This window comes from Trichogramma pretiosum, unplaced genomic scaffold (genome assembly GCF_000599845.2).
Source record: "Trichogramma pretiosum strain Unisexual culture from Peru unplaced genomic scaffold, Tpre_2.0 scaffold2, whole genome shotgun sequence".
Lineage (NCBI taxonomy): Eukaryota > Metazoa > Arthropoda > Insecta > Hymenoptera > Trichogrammatidae > Trichogramma > Trichogramma pretiosum.
In genome coordinates this window covers 4753651-4769904 of record NW_019641687.1, presented here as the reverse complement: position 1 = coordinate 4769904, position 16254 = coordinate 4753651, and the positions used below count along the sequence as shown (strand labels likewise).

General features: G+C 43.5%; 2 protein-coding genes across 11 annotated transcripts; one reads left to right on the top strand and one right to left on the bottom strand.

Moving 5' to 3' along the window:
- Nucleotides 1-12496, top strand: LOC106659086 (neither inactivation nor afterpotential protein C). 10 transcript variants are annotated; one of them, XM_014381402.2, is made up of 20 exons: nt 6-121; nt 213-358; nt 2072-2648; nt 3907-4011; nt 5209-5597; nt 5669-5762; nt 5837-6118; nt 6193-7139; nt 7212-7353; nt 7424-7921; nt 7994-8283; nt 8342-8622; nt 8842-8967; nt 9133-9317; nt 9394-9614; nt 9790-9887; nt 10698-10933; nt 11012-11178; nt 11253-11337; nt 11397-12496. In XM_014381402.2, exons 3-20 carry the CDS (start codon nt 2115-2117, stop codon nt 11688-11690), a joined length of 4974 nt encoding a protein of 1657 aa, XP_014236888.1. In that variant the 5' UTR covers nt 6-121; nt 213-358; nt 2072-2114; the 3' UTR covers nt 11691-12496. The 10 variants fall into 10 exon arrangements, 9 of the variants coding, with proteins under 9 accessions (XP_023317077.1, XP_023317076.1, XP_023317075.1 ...); XM_014381400.2 differs by having other exon boundaries at nt 6-132; XM_023461304.1 differs by having other exon boundaries at nt 6-358; nt 2076-2648.
- Nucleotides 12306-15608, bottom strand: LOC106659087 (elongation factor G, mitochondrial). The gene is made up of 9 exons (XM_014381407.2): nt 15428-15608; nt 15180-15338; nt 14611-15109; nt 14261-14528; nt 14018-14189; nt 13664-13954; nt 13379-13582; nt 12992-13303; nt 12306-12911 (listed from the first exon to the last, which is right to left on the bottom strand). Exons 1-9 carry the CDS (start codon nt 15500-15502, stop codon nt 12645-12647), a joined length of 2247 nt encoding a protein of 748 aa, XP_014236893.1. The 5' UTR covers nt 15503-15608; the 3' UTR covers nt 12306-12644.
- Nucleotides 15609-16254: the final 646 nt, after the last annotated feature.

The window sequence follows — 16254 nt, the reverse complement described above, 5'->3', positions numbered from 1 at the left end:
GTCGTCGTAGTCGTCAGTCAGCCAGTCAGTAAAGACACGGCGGTGGTGAGTAAGTGGTGTGTTGTGTGGACAAAAAAAAAAAGTAAAAAGAACTAAAAAGAGAAAAGACTCGACTCGAGAGGTAATATAATGGTAGGATCTTTTGGGGGCACGATTCATTCGGCGAGTCTCCTCCGCTTTTTCTTACTTTTTTTATTTTTCGTTGTGGCTAGAGCATGCACCGCGAAGTTAACTTTGTATCGTCGCACGCTGCAACGCGCCAACGCCAACTCGACAACGACACCATCGCCAGACGTCTTAATTAACGCGCAAGACGACGCGCAAGAATAAGAAGAGTAGCTAGCGGTGTATACACGAGGTAAGTTCAAACGACGCCGGCCTGTGCGCGCGCGCGCGCGCCGCTCTATGAAACAACGCCACCCCCATGCGTTTCTTGCCCCTTTTATCTTTTCGCTCGCGCGTGAATGTGCGTTGTGTCACAAAACACCTTACGGTATAAAGCTCCTGTGCGTGCGTGTGTGCGTGCGCGAGCCGTGGGGGGTGCAGGCGACTGCTGCAGCCACGCGCGTGGATCTTCCGATGCGCGCCACGACGACGACGACACACCACCATGTGAACTCGTGCACGTGCCTAAACGCGCGCTCTCTCTCTCGAGGCAGTTCGTTTGAAGTTGCATTGATTAACTAGACGACAAAAAGGAGGTGGGTGGAGAGAGGACAAAAAAAAAGCAACAACGACGACAACAACGATCGAGTCTGTAATTTCGTGTATATGTCCAACGCGCCGCGAGACTACAACTATACACGACAAATTCGAATGCTCCCGCCCCGTTAATCAGCTTATAACATTAACGAGCTTAAGGTGTAACGTTTAATGCGATTCAGCGGGGATTATTAGTAATCAAACGGCATGATATCATATACGCAATGTATGTATCGCGACACGCGATCTTTATACGAAAATCGCGCGCGTATAAATATTCATGGTCGCGCGTCACCGCTCGGAGGCAAGCACGAGAAACGAGAAAAAAGTGAAAACTTTTCTCTCTCTCTCACGAGGAAAAATTTTAATCGAATATAAACTTGTCGATGCTATGTACATTCATTATAAACGTTCGAGGCCGGGTGGTAGGAGGCAAAAAATAACCGCGATCACCATATTACAATGTATATATCGCTCTCGATATGCGATCGAAGTGATGGACGCGTATGGAACAAAAAAATGTACGCGGCTGCACATCGACACATCGTCGTTCCTTGCGTTTCTTACGTGCGCGCATCAATCGCTCGAGTATTCGAGGAACGCGAGATTTCAACACCGCGCGTGCGACAGCGTGACCAACGATGTATGAATGTGCACGCGCGGGTATAACAAAAAAGCCCATCGATATTCCAAACACCTATACGAGCACGATCGATGAACCTTATACATATAATACTCGGGCAATTGGAAAAAAAGCTCTCTATTCGATTGATTTAATTTATCCGGAATTGAGTTTTGCATATCGAGCACGTGCACGTTCTTTATATACCGATTTTTTCAAGTACCGAGCCAATCGTCCGTGCGATTTGAATATAAGCTCGCGACTTTCGTCGATGATACTCAACGAGCTGTCCAATTAATCAAAAACAAACGAGAATTTAAATGTAAAATTCGCGACGTCTGGGCAAAAGGAAATTTCCATTCGTTTGAATGTATCGCCCTCGTCAAGGGTCATAATAACTCGACGTAGGGCACGTATACATAACTGGAGTGCGACTATATTCGATGCTTATGCAATTCCGGAAATCCAATAAACTCGACGCGTACATATATATCGTGTACATGCGATGTACATGTGTACACATCGTGTGTGGGGGCAACCCCTCTCCATCTCCATCTCGATGAAGTCCTACAAGTGGTGTCCAACTTTCGTTTCTTGCGGTTAAGTAGGCCCTTCGTGTAGCTCTCGTCGTGTCGTAGTCGCGCAGTCCGCGTAATTCGTCGTCGGTATATTATATACATTCTTGTAGTTGTTGTTTCAGCTCGGAAGCGACCATTTTCCTAAATTTTCCGATACGAATTTCCACAGGTAGACTGGATCGAAGAACGAGAGAAGAGTCGAGGAAGCGAGAATGAGTTACCGAGGCGGAGGTGGTGGTGGCAGGCGAGGCCGAGACGACGAGGACGAGTACGAGGACGACTACGACAGGCGCGATCGTAGCCGCGACCGTGGCCGGGATCGCAGCGGTGGACGCGATGGCAGCGGCGATCGGGGCTACAACGATCGTCGCGACCGTAGCGGTGATCGGGGCGATCGCGATCGTGGCCGCGACAGGAGCGGTGGACGTGGTGGCGGCAGCGGCCAAGGGGGCGGAGGCCTGCAGCGACTCGACAGCATGCAGGACCCCGGGAAAAAGTTCAGCCTCAAGGAGTGCATAGGCCAGGGCGTGTGCGGCGACGTCTGGGAGGCCTACGACGAGGAGGCCAGTCGCAAGGTCGCCGTCAAGATACAGAAGCTCACGCCCGAGACGCAGCCACTGATCGTCGAGGAGTACCGAGTGCTGCGCGACTTCTCCAATCACCCGAACCTGCCGGACTTTTACGGCGTCTATCGGCGACGCTCCGGCAAGAAGACCGAGTACGATCAGATATGGTTCGTCATGGAGGTAAGCTTATATATACACAAAAGCTGCTTAATTTTCTTACTTTAGAGCTTGCTAGCTGTACACGACCTCGGAGGGGCAGTGGTATATACCGTGGCACTTGACTCTATACGCGCGATCAGCGTAACGTCACCGAAGCCGTCGTAACTCACTCGAATTGCGAAGGGGGCCGATTCGCGAGTAAAGAGCTGCACACGCGATACCTATGTATAGGTAAACGCACTGCACTCGCGAGCAATACGAGAAGTACTGCAACTTTCGGCCGCTAAATAATTTACGACGCGCATTCTCTTTTTCGGACCATTAAACAATCGTTACAACTCGTCCATTATTGTGCATAAATACATCATATAGAGCAGCGAGGCAGCAAATATCGAAAAGTGTACGAGCTATGAGCTCCCACGCGTCCGACGATAATTAATCGACACGCGGCTCCCGTGACGCGCGTCGAACAGGTGTATATCGATGGTAGCAGCAGCGGAATATTATAAATCGGCGCAGTGGCACACAATATAACGTTTATAAACACAGGCGCGTCTCATGACAAAATGCACATCGTTTCGCTCGCTCGCGCCTCTCTCCGACTATTATATACACGCGAAAGAACGCACGGGCCTCTCGATATGAAATATCGCCTCGGTCATAAATCTCCGACGCATTGTGTGTGTGTGTGCCGCGATTGACTTACAAAACGCGTCCCCATTATACGACGGCGGCGGCGGTGGGCTACCGCCGGTGCACACTGCAACTTTCTTTTCTCTTCTACCTGTGAGCTGCTATATAATATGCTATTCTACTCTTCTGTTTCTGCGGCGTGATTAATTGAAAAATATACAATTCGCTCTTTCTCGCGCCTGCGCGTGCGTTGATTGTTTTTAATCAACGCGAGACTCGACTCCGTTTCCAATTCTGCTCTGCTGCTGTGTAATTTAAATCTCGCGTGTCGTCGAAATAACGTATACGGGTGTTGTGAAACGTCGATTTATACTCGTTTGAAACGTTCCGTTATTGAAAGGATATTTACACTGTATCTTAGCGCATATAATACACTTATAAAGCACACCTTGGCATATAATAAATACGATATACATACATATAATATGATACAGGCGTGTATCTATATGTGCTTTTAAGTAAACAAGCCGCTTTTAATAGTTTCCTAACCACATCTAATGTGATTATCCTTGTGTGAGCATATATACACACACACACTAACGTACTGACACACACACGTACGCGCGTGTGTTCGTTTATTTTGCAGCTGTGCGAGGGCGGCCCTGTCATTGATCTCGTCAGAGGCTTAAAAATCAGCGACAAAAGAATGAGGGAAGAGCACACTGCTTACATATTGAGAGAAACCATTAAGGTACACCGATGCTTTAACCGCATTTTCAAACTTGAATTATTTGCGAGAAATGACTGTATAGTTAGAGCTACGCGCCTGCGCGTTAATTTTTGCCGTTTACGCGAATTAATTCGAAGCCAAGTATCAAAAAGAAAAAAATTTTTAATTCGATTAACGACGTAATCCGGTTATGCATCGCGCCTCGGTACAGCTTTGTCTGTTTCTTTTTTCGTACAGTTTGAGGGCAAAATTGGAGAAAAAAATATAGTCAGCGAGGCCTCCTCGAGATAGCGTCCTCGACCAAAATGTTGGAAATTACGATCGCTCGACGAAACCCGTCTCTGGCGCTTGGGGAGTACATCTCAATAATAAATTATTCAAACGCCGCAGCCAGCTCGCGACGAGTGGCTGGAGAGTAATTAAATCCTTTTTTTTTCTCCCTCGATCTCTTTCGGGGCATCTCGGGCTCGAGTCACGATTCTGCTGAGATCGACACAAAACACGCGCACTGTTTGTGTACGAAATACTTAATTTTTCACCTCTCGGCAACGCGTCATATTATACTCGGCAAGAATGCAACATCGTATATCACAATTTTTACTTGGCTTCTCCTCGGCATTTTTCGATTTATATTTATGGCCGCGTTCGCGAGCCAAGAGAAGAGAGAGAGAAAGAAAAAGCATTTCTTACTAAATCATCGATCGAGAAATGTGCTGCGCGCGCGCGCCCCTGACGCCTCGACCACCGAGCATTTGCTCTCGCGCAATTTTGCGCGATATTTTCCCCCCATTTTTTTTACCTCAGTCTCAATTTTCAAATATATGAATGTAAAAGTACGTAATATAACGACGATCAATTGTGCTCGATGCGCGTATTAACTTTAACGACGGCTCGTTAACCGACGCTAAATTATAAATCGTTCAATTTGCAGTAAATCTATAAAAGTGATTTCGGCGCGACGCGCTTTCATAAGGAGCTGCTGCTGTTGCTCTCTCTCAGCTTCTCTCTCTCTCTCTCTCTCCGACCACCGGACTAATGGAGAATTATATATTTACGCGCTAATAACTGCTGCGTCAGTACATATACGCGCGCACTAAGCTTTTTACGAGGCTTTCGGCCGGAATTCGAACTTACTCTTCGAGGATTTTTTCTCGAGAATGAAAAAAAAATTGCTTCTCTCTTTATTTTAAATTTTTTTCAACCTTCCCGACCGTATAGGCGGTCATGCATCTGCACGAGAACAACGTGCTTCACCGCGACATACGCGCCAGCAACATCATGCTGACGAAGGAGGGCGAGGTGAAGCTCGTGGATTTCGGCTTGGCGCGAGCCATCAAGGGCGAGCTCGGCAAACGCTTCACTTGCATCGGCTCGCCCAACTGGATGGCGCCCGAGACGGTGATGAGCAAGAGCGAGCAGAGCGCCGGTTACGGGAGTCGCGCCGACGTTTGGGCCATCGGGATCACCGCCATCGAGCTGGCCGACGGCGATCCGCCCTTTCAGGATATGCACCCCACCAGGGCTCTGTTTCAGATCGTGAGGAATCCACCGCCCACGGTTTACAGGCCTGCCAACTGGGGACAGCCTTTCAACGATTTCATCGCTGAGTTTAGTCATTTTACATATTTATTTATTGCATATGAGATTTCATATTACCTCGTATACTTTCCTCGTTTAGATGCTTGGAAAAGAATCCGGATAATCGACCATTCATGGCGGAGATAGTCGAACATCCATTTCTGTCGGAAGGATTACCGGAAAATGACTTTCCAGTTTGTATAAAATTTCAAATTACACAGTATCAGTAATCCACTCGAGCATAAAACGATATTCAATTTCCTTGCAGCTTACGCAAGAGATCAAGAGTTTGGTAATGAACTTCAGTGCCAAGGGGAAAAAACACCGAAAACCCGAGTCGATTGTACGCAAGGGATACCTAAAAACTCATCAGACTCAGATTCCTGAGCGTATGTATCAGGAAGATCTGGCAGGGCTGGAACAATTGACCGAGGATCGAGTTCTGGATGAATTGCAAGAGAGGCAGCGTCTTGGGCATTTTCATACCTTCGTCGGCGACGTATTGCTCATCATGAATCCGAACGAGGAGCAAGATATTTACGGACTACAAGTAAAGTCTCTTTTTCATAATGTCTGAAACGTTCCACGGGATTGGACCGTAAAATAATTGATAATCGTTTTCAGTACCACTGCAAGTATCAAAATAAATCTCGCTCGGACAATTCGCCCCACATCTACTCGGTCGCCGATAGCGCGTACCAAGACGTGCTGCATCACGAGGAGCCTCAGCACATCCTGTTCGCAGGCGAGAGCAATTCCGGCAAGACCACCAACATGATGCATCTCGTTCAGCACTTGATGTACCTGGGCAAGAGCATGAAGGACATCGGAGCCAGACTCATCAAGGCCATCAAGCTGCTGCAGGCCTTCACCAACGCCGCGACACCCTTGAATACCAATTCCACCAGGTGCGTCTTCCAGATCCAGACCACTTACGGATCGACGGGCAAAGCCTCGGGCGGCATATTCTGGGTCTATCAGCTGGAGAAGTTCCGCGTCTCGACCAGAGACAGGAACCAGTCCAACTTCCACATGTTCTACTACTTTTACGACGGTCTCGAGGCGTCGGGCAATCTGCGCCAGTATCTGCTGCCCCAGGGTCGTCGCATGCGCTACCTGCGAGTCTTCGACTCGGACTCGATGGGCGGCCGCAAGCGCTCCTTCAAGGTCCGCAACGATCCGCACGGCAACGCCAAGAAGTTCGAGTTCATCAAGGACTGCATCCGCGCCCTCGAGCTCGAGGAGCACTTCGAGACCATCTGGCGGGTGTTGGCTGCCATACTCAATCTCGGAGACGTGCGATTCATCGAGGGCAACGGCGGAGAGGCCGAGGTTCACAACATCGAGACGGCCAAGAGCGTCGCCGAACTCTTGAATCTCGATATCAAAAAGTTTACCTGGTCTCTGTGCAATTACTGCGTGATTAAAAAGGGTCAGGCGGTCAGGCGCCGTCACACTTGCGAAGAGGCCAAAGAGACCAGAGATGCTCTAGCCAATACCATTTACCAGAGACTCGTCGACTGGATCGTTAACAACATAAACGAGAAGCTCAGCGTGTCTCGAACACTATTGTGAGTTTTTGTTCATTTGGTTTACCTCAGCATTGATATAGAAGTTATAATTATTATCCAATTTTATTGCAGTGGAGACAAATTCTTGATTAGTATTCTGGACTTGTTCGGTTTCGAATGTTTCTCAAAGAATCGTCTCGAGCAACTTGCAGTCAATACCATGAACGAGCAGCTCCAGTGCCACTACAATCAGCGAATCTTTGTTTGGGAAATGGTAGGACCAACTTGCTTTAACTTTCTACAATTTAAACGCTCTATATTAACAATTTTGTTTTCGATTAAAGCAAGAACAAGAGGAGGAGGAGATCCCAATCGAGCGATTCCACTACTACGACAACAAAGCGGCGATCGACCAGTTGATGGGCAAGGAGGACGGTCTGTTCTACATCTTGGACGAGGCATCTCGTCAACTCCAGCAGACCAATTACATCTTCGAGCGGATAAATAATCGAAGAGTCGGCCACGGCACCAATCTCCACGTCAAGGTAGCCGGTGAAAAAGAGTTCAGCGTGGCCCATTACACCGGCAAACTGACCTACGACGCCAACGACATCGTCGAGAAGAATCGAGACTTCGTCTCGCCGGAAATGATCGAGACTCTGAGGCAGTCGACCGATCGATTGGTCAACCAGTTGTTCACCAACAAGCTCACCAAAGGCGGCGCTCTTACCATCCATTCGGACGAGAGCCTCAAGGCCAAGGATAAGCAGCCGAAAAAAACGACCGCCCGCAGCAAGTGGGGCGCGGCACTGCTGCAGTCCGAGCAGACCACCAATCTGCGCGTGAGTCGAGTCTTCCATTTGTCTTCGTGATGATTCTTGTGGATGACATACAAAGTTTTCTCTTCTTTTTAGAAATACAATACCGCTTCGAGAGGTCAGTACTCGCAAACGCGCAAGATGAGAACTTACGCCGCTACATTCCGTGCCTCGAGCCTTGAGATCTTGAAAAATCTCTCTGTCGGTGCTATCAACGGTGGTACACATTTTGTCAGGTGCATTAGGTCTGATTTGGAGGGTCAGCCTAGAGGCTTCTATCGAGAAGTCGTGAGACAGCAAATTCGTGCTCTGGGCATTGTCGACACGGCTAGAGCTAGAATGAGAGGATACTCGTCGAGAATTCCGTTCCAAGAATTTTTAAGAAGGTGATTTATTTAAAACTTAATTTACGCTGATTGAAAATAACGCTATTAATCACGGCAGATACAAGTTCTTGGCCTTTGATTTCGACGAGAACGTCGAGATGACCCAGGATAACTGTCGCCTTCTGCTGGTTAGATTGAAGATGGAAGGCTGGGTCATCGGTAAAACCAAAGTATTCCTCAGGTACTACAACGAGGAATATCTGTCGAGGCTTTACGAGACCCAAGTGAAGAAAATCGTCAAAGTCCAATGCATGATGAGGGCGTTCTTGGCTCGCAAGACCGTCGCGATGAAAACCACGAAGAACAAGTTCGCCGCTCGTAACGAGCAGAGGGAAGCTGGTAGGTACTTCCGGTACATCTCGAGCACCCACCGATCCCGCACCTACCCCCCGTGAATTTGAAAAGACAAGGCAATTTTTGTGGCTCGAAATATTTTGTTTTTCTCTCTTTTCCTGGCGCATGAAAATTTTTTGTCTATAATCATGTGCGAGCATCCAATGATCTTTTTTTTTGTCGCTTTTGAGTGTTTTTGCACGATGTTAAAGGGAAATGTTTCAGTGAAGAAAGGACCAATCAGAGAAGATACCACGAAGAAGTCCGAGTCCATAAAGAGGCAAGCTACCTTGCAGAGGCTAGCGAGTCGCGAAATGTCTCAAGACGAAGCAGCAGTAGTTTTGCAGAAAGGTAATACCGGTTTTTTCGGAAACGAACACACATTTTTTGACGCGTTTTATCATTTTTGGAGCCCAATTATTAAGATCCCTGATAGTCTAAAAAGTTGACGCACGATCCACTGGTCTCGTTCGAGAAGAAATTAAATCTTCGTTTTGTGGTTTCTCTCCCTCGCAGCTTACCGCGGCCGACAAGCTCGCAAAGAAGTAGGTCCCCTTCTCAGCAAGGATCTGAATCTGGATCCGGAAACGGAAGACATGATGAGGTATTTTTGCAACAAGTGGCGGTCGAAAAGCATATACCAAGTCCTCCTACATTACCGGGCAGCCCGGTATCACGACCTCGTCCAGTTTTCTCAGCAAGTCAGTACACGCTCCACAACATTTTCCCAACTCGAGTAAAATCGTTCTTTACCCCATCGAATTCTTCGAATTCCAGGTCCATCTATACAATCAGGCTGTAGTGGGAGCTTTGCAGATGAGCAATGAGCGCGTACCACTGGAACGAATTGACCACAATGACGACAATCCTGAAGCATTCTTAGGACCCCGAAAACCACCAACAGTTCATAAAATACCATTCGACATACACAGCGAACTGCCATTCTATGACACTACACACATGACAGATCCGAAGAGTCGTCCACGTAGAAGACAAGGGTGAGTCTCGTTCGAAGAGTTAACGCGACTTTCGATCAATATCACTATAATTTTATTTAATAAAAAATTATTTCGATCATCTCAACGTTTTTTTTTTTACATTTTTTTCATCTCGCGAAAATAATATTTAAAAAAAGGTAAGTCGTTTCACCCTGCGAAAATCTGCGTTCTACAGATCCGTAACGTCATCGGCGTCCGACGAAGATCAGGAGAATTGGGACGAGCCATTGAGAAGGCAAACGATTTGGGGCAATATTCGAAGAAACAAGAGAGGTGCTTATCATCATCATCATCATTATGTTTCATGATGATGGAGAATGACTGACACTCCACCAATAGAGCCTAACCGAAAAATTGCGATAAGCCATTTTTTCAAACATATTCATTTGCATTTGTCCACTTGTTTTTTTAGTAAAGTTTGCTTTTTTCTTAGATTTTTTAGCAATTTTTTACGTAATACTTAGCAGAGCTTCTTGTTCATTTCACTTTTTAATGTATAATTGCATGGCATTTTGCACCGACAAATTGTGTTGTCATTTTGATATCACTTTGCACATTTTGCGTGTTGTCATCACACCTTATCGTAAAAGATCTTTCTCAGTTATTTTCCAAGCATTGAAACCTCTTTTTCTTATACAAACTCAGGTTGACTCTGGTTTATACTTTTTTTTTGGATCATCGCATCTTCGCGTCAATTTTTTCGTATTATTACTCATCGATTTCATAATCAGATCTTATATAAGCTTTCAAAATTTCAGCAAAATAAAAACGCAGGATATTTTTTACCGAAACATGTTTTTGACGCGCATTAATGTGTGTAAATAAGTTTTGGATACATAAAGAAATAAAAGAGCCAGAGTCATGCCTTCAAGTAAAATGCACTAAATTATTATTATTTTTATTTGAAACACAGGTGAAATTGAAAGTAATGAATAATTATGATGAATTATTACAAGTTATTATTTTGATATTATACGATAAATTAACTAAAACTAGAAGTAGCTAACTACTGGGTAAGGGGAAAAATTGGGGATGCGAACCGATCGCCCTTCAAAACTGCAGAATCTGACTCTTTAATTTCAGATGTACAATGCCAAACGACCAACTCGCCCCACCGCGTTGTAAACGTCTCCCATACAGAGGGCCACAGTCTGATCAACACTCCGTTTTCCAGGGACCCAAATGTCCCAGTCCGCTGCCATCCACACGAAGCCCAAGCCCAGTCCAGAGGAATCTCCGGTTTTCAGGGCCGACCGCCTACAAGCGCTGAGAGCCACAGCTTACCCAGCAGACAGTTCAACGCTCATACTCCTCGCTCAGTGAGTTTCGTCGATTTGATTCCGTCGATCGCTACGTACCTGACGATTTTTAACCGATTTTTGTTCGTTTCGTTGCAGAATAACTACGATAGTAAAGGCTCGCTACGTTCTAGGAAAAAAGTACCACCACCCCCTCCACCAAGTATGCCAATGCAATCGCGTAGTAATTTCAATGACAATCGTGGTATGAATGGCTGGGCTTCGAACGACGACAGGAAGAATAAAAACACGTTCAACAATGATCGGTTAGTATATGATGAGTCCCAAGAACGCGTTGATACTTTAGAGAAATTCTTTTAACCCAAATGCATCTCAACAGGGCCAATCCGATCCATGAACTGCAGATGCTCGGACGAAGGAACAACAACAACGACAACGACGACGAGCCGCCTTTCAATTTCCAGGTAATGATTAATTATTTGTACACTAGAGCGCAGTTAACACCGATAACCCTATTTTCCAGGCGATGCTGCGTAAAACGGGTGTCCAGAGAAATTCCATGAAGCGTACGTACGACGGCGGTGGCGGCGGCTACGAGTCCAACTTCCGCGAGTCGAACGTCGTCTACCGCAGCGGCAACAACAGACGCTCGCCCTCGCCCGAGTGGAATCCCAACGAGATGGTCCGCATGTCCGAGCAGTACGGCCGCGAGTCGTCGGTCTTCGACGTCAGGCGCGGCGGCGGCAGGAACGACAACAGCAACATCACCGAGCTGGCGCCCGGCATAGTCGTTGAGGGCGAAGTCGCCGATCTTTAATCGGTTAACTGACCTGACTCTTTTTTACTTTTCGAGGCCAAAATGCCAACGCTGAAATTTAAAGTTAATTCGAATAATTTTGAAAAATTGAAAGTTCTTTCATTTGATCATTTATGATATAATATAAGCAGGATTAATTCGAATAATTCAATCATTTACGCGACGAACTTTCAGTTAACCGGTTAAGTCTATCGCTCGTCTGGCTTTGTAAAAAATCTAAATATCATCCGACTGTCTATAATATACTGTCAACTGCATCTATCACACAATATAACGCATCGCAGACATTTCTCATGCAGTTTTCATATTCGATTCGATGGATTGTATAAAATGTGGATCTAACATATTATAACTCTAACGATATATTGTTCCTGTTACCTGATTATTGTAATGTATGTTTTTTTTTCTTAAAACCGTGCACTTTTTCTTCCTCGGATCAAACATGCACGCGACGTGATGCAGCCCGAATGTATGAAACATAGTTGGCATTTCAATAGTATGCTTATAAATCCCGATTATCCCTCATTCGCGTTGAAAATTTGAAGAAAAAAAATTTTCAAATGCACTAACGAGTTTTGATTAGTATGTAAGAAATATGAATTATATTGATGCGAGTTTTATGAAAAACGAGTAAATAAGAGTTTATTGTTAGAGACTTTGTTTCGTCTAAAAAAAAACAACATCTCATATCGATAATGAAATCGATAAGTTTTAACTTTACAGGTTTTGTATTTACTCTTCAAGAGTAATACCATTAAAAGCTAAACTATTATTCTAACAGCAAATATATATGAGTACGATATTTACAATTCTTCAACATAATTTTCCTAGTTAATGATCCTTAAAAACATGATTCCTGTTTATAAACTGTCAATGATTTCATGACGTGCATCACAGAATGATCACGAACTTTCTTCTTTAGCGTCAATAAAGCACATGAAAACATTCTTCAAATTAATTCTTTTTCTTTTCTTTCTGCTCTATTCCCCGAGATTGCTCGTATTCCTGGATCAGACGCTCTTGTACTTCAGGGGTGGCCGGGCTGTACCTCGAGTACTCCATCGTGAATTCTCCCTTTCCTTGGGTCGACGATCGAAGTTCACTGGAATAACCAAACATATCGTTCAATGGTACTTCGGCGTAGATGGTGAACCACTGGTCGGCACTCTCCATGCCCATGATGATTCCTTTTCTTCGGGTCAATTGTCCCATCACCGTTCCCTAAAAAATTTAATCAAATTTTTAGCATATCATTTAATTGAATTGATACATTAACTACCAAAATAATTAATTTTTTTTACCTGAAATTCTTCAGGGCCTGTGATTTCAACTAACATAATAGGTTCCAGAACTTGCCAAACGCCGTTTTGGAAACAGTCCTTGATAGCTCCACAAGCAGCCAAATAAAATGAGTGCTCAGATGAATCAACAATATGATGAGCACCATCAAGTAATCTGAATTTCAAGCCAGCTAATTTATGGCCTGATAAAAGACCTTTTTCACTCATAGTTAAGAAACCTCGTTCTACACCAGGTACGAATGGCTTAGGTATATTTGTTCCAACAGTTTCGTCAGAAAATTCCAAACTGGTATTTTTGTGTGGTGGTAGAGGCTATTAAAATAAAATTTAGTTTTTTCGTTTTAACATTTGAAACAATACATTTAAAGAAGTTAAAAATCAAGTTACCTCCAAGATACCAATAACACGACCAAATTGGCCTGCACCTCCAGATTGTTTCTTATGTAAGTAATCAAATTCACAAGGTGCGACCAACGTTTCTCTGAATGCGACTTTTGGTTTACCAAGCGTAACAGGACAGTTATATTCACGCTCCATGCGCTGAGCATAAATTTCTAAGTGTAATTCACCCATACCAGAAACTATGCTTTCCTAAAATGTAATAATTTATGAAATGAAACGAATTTGATAGTTAAAATGTAGGAAGAGATATTTAAATCATGAAAATCTTACTCTGCTTTCTGGATCATACGTAAAACGATAGGTAGGATCTTCTTTTGTGAACCGACCAATAGCTTTTGCAAAATTGTCACGATCCTTTGAATTTTTTGGGGTAATAGACATAGATACAACAGGTTCTGGAACGTATATCGACTCCATAGAAATACCCATGTCGTTTTTAGTGACAAAAGTATCTCCAGATGCACAATCAACACCAAACAATGCAAATATGTCTCCAGCATACACTTCGTTTACATCTTCCATTGTATTTGAGTGAAGTCGAACAAGTCTTGCAACTCTCACCTAAGAAATCAGTTATTATGAGTTGAATTATTTCATATAGAAAAATAATCATTTCACACATACCTTTTTATTGGTTCTAGTGTTAAAAATATTATCTGCTTTTTTCAACATGCCTTGATAACATCTGAAGTAAGTCAGCTGTCCAAACTTACCAGCCTCTAGTTTGAAGGCCAATCCAACAAATGGATGATTAGCACTACGTTCTGGATTTAAAACAATTTCCTTGGGCTCCTCACTGTAATTAGTCATAAAATAATCATATAATTGAGCTCAAAATATTAATAAAAATAGGAAAATAATACATACTCTTTGCCTTGGTCAAGAAAAGCATAATTTGTAACTTCTCCTGGATTGGGCAAGTAGTCTAAAACAGCATCAAGCAGAGGCTGGACGCCTTTATTTTTTAGAGCTGTACCAAGCATGACAGGGGTGAATGTTCTGTTTAAACATGTCCTCCTCACGGCTTTTTTAATATCTTCTTCACTAATTGTATCTTCATTCAAAAACTTTTCACCAAGTTGTTCATCAGCATTGCTAAGATGTTCAATCAACTCTTGTCGTTTTGCTTCCATTTCTAATAAAACAAACAAAATTAAGTTATATTCTTTAATCTATATTTATCAAAGCTTTTGAATTTAATGAATCAATAATATTACCTGATTTAAAGTCTTGAGGTACTTCGTCTGGTCTAATTATTTCACCATAATCACCTTCAAAATACAAAGCTTTCCTATGGATTAAATCAATTACACCTTTCATATCACTTTCCAAACCAATAGGCAGTTGAAGAAAAGCAGCATTATGTTGCAATTTATTTCTCATTTGATCTAAAACTCTGTTAGGATTAGATCCCATTCTATCCAGTTTGTTGATAAATCCTAAGCAAGGAACACTATAGCGTTTCATTTGTCTATTAACTGTCAAAGTTTGTGATTGCACTCCACCAACTGCACATAGCACAAGTACAGCACCATCTAAAACACGGAGAGATCTTTCTACTTCTACTGTAAAATCGACGTGTCCAGGTGTATCAATAATATTGATATTATGGTCTTTCCATAGAGTATAAGTAGCTGCAGATTGAATTGTTATTCCACGCTGTCTTTCCAGTTCCATACTGTCCATCACAGCTCCAACATTATCTTTGCCTCTCACCTATGAAAAAATGTATCTTTTATTTTTACAAAGTTGACATAAGAAAATTCATAATCATTAATAGCTTTACCTCGTGCATCTGAGCTATACGACCAGTGTAAAAGAGAATTCGCTCAGTCAATGTTGTTTTACCGGAATCGATGTGAGCTGATATTCCAATATTTCTAATTTTTTCAATTGGTTTGTGTTCGGCAAACTTGGTGAAATTGGACATGTACTGTCCCTTCAACTGTACATAAGAACATTGACATAATTATTATAATTGCACAATTTCTTAAAATTGTATTTGGATAACCTATAGTAAGTAGTCATTATTACCTCAAAAACTAACGATGGAAGCCTCGACAACCTCGTAAGGTTGGCTTTGGAGTTAATTATCGATGCAATAGTCATATTGAATGTCTAACACTTTCGATAAAATAAACAAATCACTGACAAACTTAATTCGTCATAAGAGTAAAACTTTGCCGCACATCGAGAATTGAGATCAGCTGAAATAGGATCATGCGGCGGACTATCATACGTCTGCTATAGCGTTTGAAAGATAAGATGAAAGATGATCTGTAATCTGTCAGTCGATAAGGTAGTTCTGTAACTCTCCGACAACTAATTGGATAAATAAACTCCCCGGGTAATCGGTGCGCAAAATTTCAATCGAACTCTATAAATATTAGGCGCGAAAGATGATTTGCAAACTTACTTTGAAACGTCGGCCTTGTCAATTCCATACCAATGTCAAGTCAATAGGATGCTAAATTTTTTAAAACATTTACGCAGCTCGCAAGTGCATGAGCAATGTCAATTCCAACGAGGCAAGAAGTCAAATCGGTACGATTGTATTGATTCGCCGAGAGGGTTTAAGAATAACTACGCTAATTTGTAGCTGACAGTCCTTTCGCGCGAGGACCGGTGAGTTATTTTTGATCTAGGCCATTGCTCTCTGCCACGCCGCAGCAGCCAACGGGGTAAATTGCCGCTGATTGGCCAAATTTGGCATTAATTCTTTTAGCATCGATCCGTTTGACTTTTCGAGCGAAAATAAAAGCAAGCGATTATAATTTCGTTGGGTAAACAAAATCTTCGTAGAAACGACACGTCTCTGGAGACCAAAAAAAAAACAATTAAGTTATAGATAGATCAGACAT

What these genes read in the sequence shown, in the direction of transcription:
- LOC106659086 (XM_014381402.2), top strand. Translation starts at nt 2,115, where the DNA reads ATGAGTTACCGAGGCGGAGGTGGTGGTGGCAGGCGAGGCCGAGACGAC. An exon ending in TATTGAGAGAAACCATTAAG is followed by an intron (nt 4,012 to 5,208) that starts GTACACCGATGC and finishes CCGACCGTATAG; the next exon opens with GCGGTCATGCATCTGCACGA. An exon ending in AGCGTGTCTCGAACACTATT is followed by an intron (nt 7,140 to 7,211) that starts GTGAGTTTTTGT and finishes ATTTTATTGCAG; the next exon opens with TGGAGACAAATTCTTGATTA.
- LOC106659087 (XM_014381407.2), bottom strand. Translation starts at nt 15,502, where the DNA reads ATGACTATTGCATCGATAATTAACTCCAAAGCCAACCTTACGAGGTTG. An exon ending in TTCCATCGTTAGTTTTTGAG is followed by an intron (nt 15,339 to 15,427) that starts GTAATAATGACT and finishes TCTTATGTACAG; the next exon opens with TTGAAGGGACAGTACATGTC. An exon ending in CGTATGATCCAGAAAGCAGA is followed by an intron (nt 13,583 to 13,663) that starts GTAAGATTTTCA and finishes ATTACATTTTAG; the next exon opens with GAAAGCATAGTTTCTGGTAT.